This window comes from Entelurus aequoreus, linkage group LG06 (genome assembly GCF_033978785.1).
Source record: "Entelurus aequoreus isolate RoL-2023_Sb linkage group LG06, RoL_Eaeq_v1.1, whole genome shotgun sequence".
Taxonomy (NCBI): Eukaryota; Metazoa; Chordata; class Actinopteri; order Syngnathiformes; family Syngnathidae; genus Entelurus; species Entelurus aequoreus.
Window position 1 is genome coordinate 3,883,469 of NC_084736.1, and position 12,662 is coordinate 3,896,130.

At 38.8% G+C, this 12,662-nt stretch overlaps 1 protein-coding gene across 4 annotated transcripts in view; it reads left to right on the forward strand.

Moving 5' to 3' along the window:
* Window positions 1–12,662, forward strand: part of dnm2a (dynamin 2a) — an 88,176-nt gene that overhangs the window by 57,869 nt on the left and 17,645 nt on the right. For 2 of the 4 annotated variants that reach the window (XM_062049867.1, XM_062049866.1), the window contains exons 11-14: window positions 685–771; window positions 6,186–6,256; window positions 10,448–10,499; window positions 12,326–12,337. In XM_062049867.1, the coding sequence (XP_061905851.1) occupies window positions 685–771; window positions 6,186–6,256; window positions 10,448–10,499; window positions 12,326–12,337 (222 nt within the window). The remainder of the gene's footprint in view (window positions 1–684; window positions 772–6,185; window positions 6,257–10,447; window positions 10,500–12,325; window positions 12,338–12,662) is intronic. The other 2 variants (XM_062049870.1, XM_062049869.1) reach the window with 1 other exon arrangement.

Sequence of the window (12,662 nt, forward strand, 5' to 3'; positions counted from 1 at the left end):
GATATGCAAATCTTAAGCTTTCCAGCACACCCCCAAATTCCCCCCACCTGCTTCCAGCTCATTAAAGTGTCACCTTCACACCACCTCCTTCCTGCTCATCTCCCTCTAACCAAATTCCAACCTTACCCGCCCGCTTCCCTGCAGAGCCACATTGGCACGCTGACATTTAAACGGGCTGGGTTTGGAGTGATGTGGGGATAGGCGGATAACACTACACTGAGCCCAAGGTGCTGTGGTTGCCATAGTAACAGTGCTCCTCTGCCCCCCTGTGGACAGAGGAAGACACTCCACCCCTATGCTTCTGTCACTTTGCCGCCTCATTCTTCCTTTTACTAACCTTTGAAACTATCAGCCAGAGGTGACTCTTTTGCATTTTATCATCCTACTTTTTTTTGACTTACTCACAGTGTAATTGAAAGCTTGTATTCTTAGAAATGTCTTTCTTTTCATCTGGCTGATGGTAAACTCCTGAACCTGCGAGTGTGTCTTTTTGAAATACTGTGTCACCCTGAAATGGCACTTGACTGTCTCCTTCCCTTTTCTTTGTTCTCATCTTATTACTCTCACTTCTCACTCCTGTCCTGTTTCTATTGGTAAGTCTTACCGCGGCTCGACTCACATGCCGACACATGATTTTGTTGTTCAGCGCTGCATTAGCTGTGCGCCGCTCTCTTTGTCTTTCAGCTCAATTCCTACCCGAGACTGCGGGAGGAGACGGAGAGGATTGTGACCACCTACATTAGGGAGAGGGAAGGAAAGAGCAAAGACCAGGTTGGTGGGATGATGAGCTCAAAAAACCCAAACATTCATATTATGTGTTGTTTTGATGAGATCACAAACCACACCTATGTTTAATGTTCCTCTAACACTCTGCTTCTCAATTATTTTGAAAGAAAACACGTCGCTCCCCCCCACCTCACTATCCACCACAACTACAAATAGTATCATCCATAAAATTGTTATAAGTATCGTATTTTTCGGACTATAAGTCGCTCCGGAGTATAAGTCGCACCGGCCGAAAATGCATAATAAAGAAGGAAAAAACACACACTACCGTTCAAAAGTTTGGTGTCATACGGACTACAAAGGCGGACCCGCATGATTTTTCTGTATTTATGCAGATCCCAAATACACATCAGCAGGTACCAAAAGGTAAGAAAAGTTGGTTTTGCATAATATTGTTAAACAAAACGCCAGATAATATGTCTTACCTTATACACACACCATAATAATACTCGTACAATCCATCAAGCGGTGTGGCTTCATAGCTTACCAAAGTCGTACTAAAACATTTTGGTAGATTTTTGAGCGCCGTGTGTAATGTTCTATATTTTCAATGGAACATATAAAATGTTGGTGGTGTTTACTTGAGTCATATTGCAGTCTACACATACACTACCGTTCAAAAGTTTGGGGTCACATTGAAATGTCCTTATTTTTGAAGGAAAAGCACTGTACTTGTCAATGAAGATAACTTTAAACTAGTCTTAACTTGAAAGAAATACACTCTATACATTGCTAATGTGGTAAATGACTATTCTAGCTGCAAATGTCTGCTTTTTGGTGCAATATCTACATAGGTGTATAGAGGCCCATTTCCAGCAACTATCACTCCAGTGTTCTAATGGTACAATGTGTTTGCTCATTGGCTCAGAAGGCTAATTGATGATCAGAAAACCCTTGTGCAATCATGTTCACACATCTGAAAACACTTTAGCTCGTTACAGAAGCTACAAAACTGACCTTCCTTTGAGCAGATTGAGTTTCTGGAGCATCACATTTGTGGGGTCAGTTAAACGCTCAAAATGGCCAGAAAAAGAGAACTTTCATCTGAAACTCGACAGTCTATTCTTGTTCTTAGAAATGAAGGCTATTCCACTAAATTGTTTGGGTGACCTCAAACTTTTGAACGGTAGTGTATACAGTCGCAGTTTTGGGGGAAATGTATTTGATAAAAGCCAACAGCAAGAATAGACATCTGAAAGGCAATTTAAAATGTCTAAAGAATAGTGAACAACAGGCTGAATAAGTGTACGTTATATGAGGCATAAATAACCAACTGGTATGTTAACGTAACATATTATGGTAAGAGTCATTCAAATAACTATAACATATAGAACATGCTATACGTTTACCAAACAATCTGTCACTCCTAATCGTTAAATCCCATGAAATCGTATACGTCTAGTCCAGGGGTCACCAACCTTTTTGAAACCAAGAGCTACTTCTTGGGTAGTGATTAATGCGAAGGGCTACCAGTTTGATACACACTTAAATAAATTGCCAGAAATAGCCAATTTGCTCAATTTACCTTTAACTCTATGTTATTATTAATAATTAATGATATTTACTCTTAATTGAACGGTTTAAAAGAGGAGAAAACACGAAAAAATGACAATTAAATTTTGAAACATAGTTTATCTTCAATTTCGACTCTTTAAAATTCAAAATTGAACAGAAAAAAAGAAGAGAAAAACTAGCTAATTCGAATCTTTTTGAAAAAATTCAAAAAATAATTTATGGAACATCATTAGTAATTTTTACTGATTAAGATTAATTTCAGAATTTTGATGACATGTTTTAAAAAGGTTAAAATCCAATCTACACTTTGTTAGAATATATAACAAATTGGACCAAGCTATATTTCTAACAAAGACAAATCATTATTTCTTCTAGATTTTCCAGAACAAAAATTTTAAAAGAAATTCAAAAGACTTTGAAATAAGATTTAAATTTGATTCTACAGATTTTGTAGATTTGCCAGAATAATTCTTTTGAATTTTTATCATAATAAGTTTGAAGAAATATTTCACAAATATTCTTCGTCGAAAAAACAGAAGCTAAAATGCAGAATTAAATTAAAATGTATTTATTATTCTTTACAATAAAAAAAAATAATTTACTTGAACATTGATTTAAATTGTCAGGAAAGAAGAGGAAGGAATTTAAAAGGTAAAAAGGTATATGTGTTTAAAAATCCTAAAATCATTTTTAGGGTTGTATTTTTTCTCTAAAATTGTCTTTCTGGAAGTTATAAGAAGCAAAGTAAAAAAAATAATGTATTTATTTAAACAAGTGAAGACCAAGTCTTTAAAATATTTTCTTGGATTTTCAAATTCTATTTGAGTTTTGTCTCTCTTAGAATTAAAAATGTCGGGCAAAGCGAGACCAGCTTGCTAGTAAATAAATACAATTTAAAAAATAGAGGCAGCTCACTGGTAAGTGCTGCTATTTGAGCTATTTTTAGAACAGGCCAGCGGGCTACTCATCTGGTCCTTACGGGTTCCTGGTGCCCGCGGTCACCGCGTTGGTGACCCCTGATTTAGTCTCTTACGTGAATGAGATAAATAATATTATTTGATATTTAACGCTAATGTGTTAATCATTTTACACAAGTCGCTCCTGAGTATAAGTCGCACCCCCGGCCAAACTATGAACAAAACTGCGACTTATAGTCCGAAAAATACAGTACAACAATGCATGACATTGTATTCTTGTTTACATTAAAGAAAACAAAAAAGATTAAATAAATATAGATCAACATACAACAAAGAATAACTTTCTTAACATTGTCTTTTTAGTCTGTAACAGAAAATATTTAAAGTGCATCGATTTGCCTGAAATTATACAAAAATATATTTAGACTAGGGATGTCCGATAATATCGGCCTGCCGATATTATCGGCCGATAAATGCGCTAAAATGTAATATCGGAAATTATCGGTATTGTTTTTTTTATTATCGGTATCGTTTTTTTTTTGTTTTTTTTAAATTAAATCAACATAAAAAACACAAGATACACTTACAATTAATGCACCAACCCAAAAAACCTCCCTCCTCATTCACACAAAAGGGTTGTTTCTTTCTGTTATTAATATTCTGCTTCCTACATTATATATCAATATATATCAATACAGTCTGCAAGGGATACAGTCCGTAAGCACACATGATTGTGCGTGCTGCTGCTCCACTAATAGTACTAACCTTTAACACTTAATTTGACTCATTTTCATTAATTACTAGTTTCTATGTAACTGTTTTTATATTGTTTTACTTTCTTTTTTATTCAAGAAAAAATGTTTTTAATTTATTTATCTTATTTTATTTTATAATTTTTTTTTAAAAGTACCTTATCTTCACCATACCTGGTTGTCCAAATTAGGCATAATAATGTGTTAATTCCACGACTGTATATATTGGTTGATATCGGTATCGGTTGATATCGGTATCGGTAATTAAAGAGTTGGACAATATCGGAATATCGGCAAAAAGCCATTATCGGACATCCCTAATTTAGACGGACTTGAACCACTCGATACTTAAAAATAAAATAAAATCAATAAATTATTATAAAGTCAAATTGATCAGCAGCACAATATATAAAACATTTAAACCTACAAAACAAAAACGAATGTAACATTTTTTTTTTTAAATAATTAAAAATGAGGATGTTATGATTAATGGGTACAATGACCACGTTTTGCAGTGCACCGCTTTACGAAGCGGGGTTGGAAGCATCCTTCCATCCATCCATCTGCTTCCGCTTATCCGAGGTCGGGTCGCGGGGGCAGCAGCCTAAGCAGGGAAGCCCAGACTTCCCTCTCCCCAGCCACTTCGTCCAGCTCCTCCCGGGGGATCCCGAGGCGTTCCCAGGCTAACAGGGAGACATAGTCTTCCCAACGTGTCCTGGGTCTTCCCCGTGGCCTCCTACCGGTCGGACGTGCCCGAAACACCTCCCTAGGGAGGCGTTCGGGTGGCATCCTGACCAGATGCCAGAACTACCTCATCTGGCTCCTCTCCATGTGGAGGAGCAGCGGCTTTACTTTAAGCTCCTCCCGGATGACAGAGCTTCTCACCCTATCTCTAAGAGAAAAACCCGCCACCAGACGGAGGAAACTCATTTCGCCCGCTTGTACCCGTGATCTTGTCCTTTCGGTCATAACCCAAAGCTCATGACCATAGGTGAGGGTGGGAACGTAGATCGACCGGTAAATTGAGAGCTTTGCCTTCCGGCTCAGCTCCTTCACCACAACGGATCGATACAGCGTCCGCATTACTGAAGACGCCGCCTGTGGATCTCACCATCCACTCTTCCCTCACTCGTGAACAAGACTCCCAGGTACTTGAACTCCTCCACTTGGGGCAAGATCTCCTCCCCAACCCGGAGATGGCGCTCCACCCTTTTCCGGGCGAGAACCATGGACTCGGACTTGGAGGTGCTGATTCCCATCCCAGTTGCTTCACACTCTGCTGCGAACCGATCCAGTGAGAGCTGAAGATCCTGGCCAGATCCTCATCATCATCGGCAGTCACTCGTAGTCGAGTATGACTGTCCTCAGAATGGATGGGTTCCCATTCGGGAGGACGCCTGCGCGTGACGTCTTTTTAGCGTGGGGAGACTGATGCGTCTGCAGCCACCACACGGTCCTTGGCAGAGAGGGGCCTTGATCCAGTGGCGTGGATCCATGACGACTGGAGACCACCCTCTGTTGCAGCCTTCAGTGCCGTTGTGACATGCAGTGTTGAGGTCTTTGAAATGCTATTTAACCCTGGGTATGACTCAAAACTGCATCCGGGGACGAGGCTTCAGTTCGGGAGTTCTGGAGTTTTGGGGAAGGTGGAGTTACCCCTCAGTCATCATTGCTCCCAGGTCCACTCTGAGTGGGTGGTAGTACTCTGTTTCCATATGAGTTGGGAAATTGTGTTAGATGTAAATGAAGCCATCAGGACCACATCATCTGCAAAATGCAGAGACCTAATCCTACAGCCACCAAACCGGATCCCTTCAACACCCTGACTGGGCCTAGAAATTCTGTCCAAAGGGCAGCCTTGGCGGAGTCCAACCTTCACTGGGAACGTGTCCGACTTACAAGCTCTGACACTGATCATACAGAGAGCGTACCGCCACAATCAGACAGTCCGTTACCCAATACTCTCTGTGCACTCCCCACAGGACTTTGAGTTGGAAGCATGATATTGGTAAAGCATATTCCCGGGGATACACACGTCCCCCCCCATGCATCGCATCGCCCCCACCCCCCACTATTTAGGAAGGACTGCTCAAACACAAGTAGTGAATACTTATTCGCTAAACACACATCATGTAAAGAGATTAGTTTGTGCTGCTTGTGACTTCTTTAATTGCAACCCTTCTGCCCTAATTGTGATTTTCTGCTTCAAATGAAGGTTCTGCTGCTGATTGACATTGAGCTGTCCTACATCAACACCAACCATGAGGATTTCATCGGCTTTGCTAAGTATGCAACCCCCAACCCTTCCTCCCTCCTCACCGTACTTGACGCTCGTATTCTCACATGTAGAAGTCCCTATGAAGTGCTCTCTGGCACTCATTAGATACATAAGGAAAGAAATCATTAGCCGCTTGCATCAGTGTTCCTGCACATACTGGCTGCTGTTGCAGCGACGTGAGAGCATGTTTATCTTCAAGGTGGGACGAGGGAGTCGAGTTCCAATGAGCCTTCCACAAGCTATTTGACTGTAGAGGTTGCTCAATGGTGCCAGTCAACATGGCTGTGCTAATGTTAGTTTACAGCGCTGACACCTACACTGCAAAAAATACTAAAATGAGGGGTATTTTATTTGAACTAAGCAAAATGATCTGCCAATAGAACAAGAACATTTGGCTTGTCAAGACTTTCCAAAACAAGTCAAATTAGCTAACCTCAATAAACCCAAATATAGCTTAAAATAAGTACATTCTCACTAATAACAAGTGCACTTTTCTTGGTAGAAAAAAATATGAGACCTTTTGGCTCAATATGTTGAAAAATATTCTTAAATGAAGTAAATGCTAGTGCCACTATCTTGACATTTCTTCAAACTTACACTACCGTTCAAAAGTTTGGGGTCACCCAAACAATTTTGTGGAATAGCCTTCATTTCTAAAAACAAGAATAGACTGTCGAGTTTCAGAGGAAAGTTCTCTTTTTCTGGCCATTTTGAGCGTTTAATTGACCCCACAAATGTGATGCTCCAGAAACTCAATCTGCTCAAAGGAAGGTCAGTTTTGTAGCTTCTGTAACGAGCTAAAGTGTTTCCAGATGTGTGAACATGATTGCACAAGGGTTTTCTAATCATCAATTAGCCTTCTGAGCCAAGGAGCAAACACATTGTACCATTAGAACACTGGAGTGATAGTTGCTGGAAATGGGCCTCTATACACCTATGTAGATATTGCACCAAAAAACAGCTACAATAGTCATTTACCACATTAGCAATGTATAGAGTGTATTTCTTTCAAGTTAAGACTAGTTTAAAGTGCTTTTCCTTCAAAAATAAGGACATTTCAATGTGACCCCAAACTTTTGAACAGTAGTGTATACTAAAAACTAATTTATTGTTCTTAATGGAAAGGCAACAAGGCAAGCGCTTGTTACTCTCGGGGTCTCCTAGCCGCTCAGGCAAATCATATGGTCTAAAAATGCATTTTTCCATGGATAACATGACATCATCGCGCCAAGTGCGTGCTCTTTCAGCCAATTAGTGCGGCCACATTTTTGTTAATTGTAATTTTGAAGAATTCATCTGAATGTGCATGAACTATTCCTGTTCGAAATTTTTTGAAATGTCACATGTTAAATGTTTAAATATTAACTAGAGATGTCCGATAATATCGGCCTGCCGATATTATCGGCCGATATATGCGTTAAAATGTAATATCGGAAATTATCGGTATCGGTTTTTTTATTATCGGTATCGTTTTTTGTTTTGTTTTTTGTTTTGTTTTTTTTGTTTTTTTTTAAATTAGATCAACATAAAAAACACAAGATACACTTACAATTAGTGCACCAAGCCAAAAAACCTCCCTCCCCCATTTACACTCATTCACACAAAAGGGTTGTTTCTCTCTGTTATTAATATTCTGCTTCCTACATTATATATCAATATATATCAATACAGTCTGCAAGGGATACAGTCCGTAAGCACACATGATTGTGCGTGCTGCTGCTCCACTAATAGTACTAACCTTTAACAGTTAATTTGACTCATTTTCATTCATTACTAGTTTCTATGTAACAGTTTTTTTATTGTTGTACTTTCTTTTTTATTCAAGAAAATGTTTTTAGTTTATTTATCTTATTTTACTAATTTTTTAAAAAAGTACCATACCTGGTTGTCCAAATTAGGCATAATAATGTGTTAATTCCACGACTGTATATATCGGTTGATATCGGTACCGGTTGATATCGGTATCGGTAATTAAAGAGTTGGACAATATCGGAATATCGGATATCGGCAAAAAGCCATTATCGGACATCCCTAATATTAACTGTCAGTTTACTGTACTGTGCCAACTGCACTACTATATGAGTACGTGTTTTCTATTGTTTCATTGGAAATAAAACAGCAAAGTCCATTTGGCTGTCATCTGTTTTAATTATGAGACACAATTGTGTCAATGTCATGATTTTTTTTTTCATGCTTGAAATAAGAAATGATGACTTTAAAAAAGTAGTTTTCTACTTGTGAGTGTTGATGACACAGCTTTGCAACACTTGATATTCTAGTTTCAAGCATGTTTTACTCAATATAGCTCATCAAATCTCAGCAACAAGCTGTAATATGTTACTGACATCATTTAGGACCAAAACACTTAAAACAAGTAAAACACTCTAACATAAAATCTGCTTAGTGAGAAGAATGATCTTATCAGACAGAAAATAAGCAAATATCACCCTTTTTTGACATATTTCATCTTACTTAGATTTCACTTTTTGCAGTTTAGCCGCTGTTGTGGAAATGACTGACTTCACTGCAAAAAGTGAAATCTAAGTAAGATGAAATATGTCAAATAAGGGTGATATTTGCTTATTTTCTGTCTGATAAGATCATTCTTCTCACTAAGCAGATTTTATGTTAGAGTGTTTTACTTGTTTTAAGGGTTTTGGTCCTAAATGATCTCAGTAAGATATTACAGCTTGTTGCTGAGATTTGATGAGCTATATTGAGTAAAACATGCTTGAAACTAGAATATCAACTGTTGTGTCATCAACACTCACAAGTAGAAAACTACTTTTTTAAAAGTAATAATTTGTTATTTATGCATGAAAAAAAAATCATGACTTTGACACAATTGTGTCTCATAATTAAAACAGATGACAGCCAAATGGACTTTGCTGTTTTATTTCCAATGAAACAATAGAAAACACGTACTCATATAGTAGTACAGTTGGCACAGTACAGTAAACTGACAGTTAATATTTAAACATTTAACATTTCTAACAATTTTGAACAGAAATAGTTCATGCACATTCAGATGAATTCTTCAAAATTACAATAAAAAATGTTTTGGCCGGGGGCCGGGCTGTATATATGCGCACTAATTGACTGAAAGAGCACGCACTTGACGCGATGATGTCATGTTATCCATGGAAAAATGCATTTTTAGACAATATGATTTGCCTGAGCGGCTAGGAGACCCCGAGAGTAACAAGCGCTTGCCTTGTTGCCTTTCCATTAAGAACAATAAACTAGTTTTTAGTATAAGTTTGCTGGTTTCAAGAAATGTAATGCCGAGCGCATATCATTATGTCAAGATAATGGCACTAGCATTTACTTCATTTAAGAATATTTTTCAACATATTGAGCGAAAAGGTTTCCCTTTTTTTTTTTTTCCACCAATAAAAGTGCACTTGTTATTAGTGAGAATGTACTTATTTTAAGGTATATTTGGGTTCATTGAAGTTAGCTAATTTTACTTGTTTTGGAAAGTCTTGACTAGCTGGATTTTCTTGTTCTATTGGCAGATAATTTTGCTTAGTTCAAATAAAATATTCCAAATATTTATTTTTATTTGTCTTGTTTTTGAACATTGACTTTTTGCAGTGTTGGAGTCTCTCGGTTGCCTTCACATTTTTGGATGCAATGGTAGCAGATAGTGGATCTTGCCTGCTCCCTGTGTGTGTGTGTGTGTGTGTGTGTGTGTGTGTGTGTGTGTGTGTGTGTGTGTGTGTGTGTGTGTGTGTGTGTGTGTGTGTGTGTGTGTGTGTGTGTGTGTGTGTGTGTGTGTGTGTGTGTGTGTGTGTGTGTGTGTGTGTGTGTGTGTGTGTGTGTGTGTGTGTGTGTGTGTGTGTGTGTGTGTGTGTGTGCCGTGGCTTTTAACTTCTAAACAAAGCCAGTCAGTGTTGGCAATTGATGCCTCGCATCTGCATGGCGAGTTGATTCCCGTATAACACGTTGGAGGTCCCCCAGGGCACTTTAACGGTTCTTATGACGTCACTTTCAGTCTTGACCACAGAAGGCTGGATGACGGTAGCCCCGCAGGGTACGGCAACAACAGGTGGGCTGACCAACCAACATAGGGGTGTGTGTAGGTGTGTGTGAGACTGAGACAGTTTGATGACTTTTCAAAGTGAAGTGTACATTTGACATCTTTGTTTTCCTGTCACTACTTATTGTCTTCTCTCTCCATCTTTGTGTGACGGCAGTGCGCAGCAGAGGAGCACAGTGGCCAACAAGAAGCGGGCCATGCCCAACCAGGTATGATTTATTACCAGCTTTGTCACTAATGTCACATGTCATCTCCCTTGACGGACGCCTCCCATTACCAATTCAAATCATTTGCCCCCTACTAGTGGAAATTTTAGCCTAGACCTTTGTGACTGCTAATAAGATCCATCTTGTACAACAATATGTTTGTGTAGACATTGTGTGTGCTAAAGCTACGCCAGTAAAGGGAAGAGCTGCTGTTTTAGTCAACTTAGAGAGCCCTTCCTCCCTGCTTGGCTGCAGCCCTCACCCTTTTTCAACTTGCAACTACGTTTGCATGTGACTCAGGCATGTTCTTCTACAGCAAAATCTTTTTTTTTATTCTTATTTGCTCCCGTTACTTGAACTCACCATTAGGGATGATGTTTGATAAGAAATGATCGAGTTCGAGCCTATTATCGAATCCTCTTATCGAACCGATTCCTTATCGATTCTCTTATCGAATCCAGATAGGTTGTTGTATATGGAAAAAAAACACAATATTTGGTTTAACAAAAGCTCACTTTTATTTTATAAGAAAAAAATAAAATAAAATAAATAAATATTGACTGTTACCCAAAGTATATTAAGTGGGATTTTTCAGAAAAACAAATATATACAGTAACACAAAAACAACCTGTCTCTGTGATCACTATAGGTGTATAAATAATAATATATTGTTAAATAAAATCAGTCCCTTGGGCACAAAACTGAAAATAATACAGCTCTCCAAAAAGTGCACTTCTGCTGCTATTGGAACGTACTAACTACACACACACACAATCCAAGACGTCTAATAAAGTTCCAAAGCAGATTAATCCATTTAGGCTCTTTATTGTTGTTGATCTTGCTTTGTCTTTTCCTATCTTTACTTTTGTCTTGCACTGGACTGTTTTTTTTTTTTTTAAACTGAAATACACACAATGACAAATGTATGTGATTTAATTAACGTACTCAAATTTAATACACAATATGTAAATATTAGCTTCACACAAATATACAGTACTATCATCAAACAAATACTTCTGAGTGTTGAAACTATTTCGATGGTGGAAATACACGACTGGCAGCCATTTTAAGTCCTCAAATCATCCATTGAAACAGTGCACAAAAAAGGTTTTTCAATAAACATCTTAGTATCAAATTGAACCACTTTCCACCTTAATATTGAGTTACATAAACAAGTTAAACAGTTTACTTACACAACTTATCTTTTCCCAGGCTTGTAAGAGCTAACACAACTTGTCTACTTCTCAATTGTCTCATGAACTGAACTGACATCGTTAACCCGGAAGTGGCCAGACTAATAACGCGTAGTATTTTCATATCGCCACAAGGTGTCAGTAAAAGTCTACAATCAAATGGGCATAATATTGCCCATTTGGGATTCGTTCCCAGGGATTCGAATAAACAACCAACTCTTTTTCTTTACTATAGTGGTCTCGATAACGGGTACCGGTTCTCAAAAAGGGATTCGAGTCCGAGGACTCTGTTCTTTTCTTATCGAACAACCGGGAAAACCGGTTTCGAGCATCATCCCTACTCACCATAACCAGCCGGCATTTGCTGTGTTGAAATTGAGAGCGTGCATGAACCTGCGCCAAAGAGTATGACCTAACCAAATTGTGGTATACATGAAGTCATTCTAATTGCATGTAACTCTCTTGCTCTGTCTCTCCCCGTCTTTCCCACTCCTATCCTTCCACCCTTTCCCCACTTCCTCTGCACTCCTCCTTCTCCACATCTGGCTGCTTCCTCATTTCTTCTGGCTGTGTTTATACTGCCTCCTCCCCCTTTTTGCTTTAACCCCTTCCCCGCCCCTTCCCTTATTACTGCAGGGTGAGATTCTGGTAAGTACCTACTGTTATAAGACACACCTTACCAGGGCAAGGCAGCAGAGGTAAGGCTAAGCAGCGGTGCTGAAGCAGTTAGCGTGGGAGACAAACTACCATGTGATGAGACACCATACTCAGTTGTACCCCTCTGCAGCTGGGTGTGCTTGGAGAGGTCCACGAGGAGCAGGTAGAGTCTCGGGGTTGAACACAATGCCATGCAGTTACCACTAATTTGGAACTGCCTGTGCACTCGCTTTTTAATTTTTCTAACAGGACATTAATTGTCTATAATTAAGACACACCAATTGTATTGTTGTTCCCCGTAGACGGCATCAGTTGT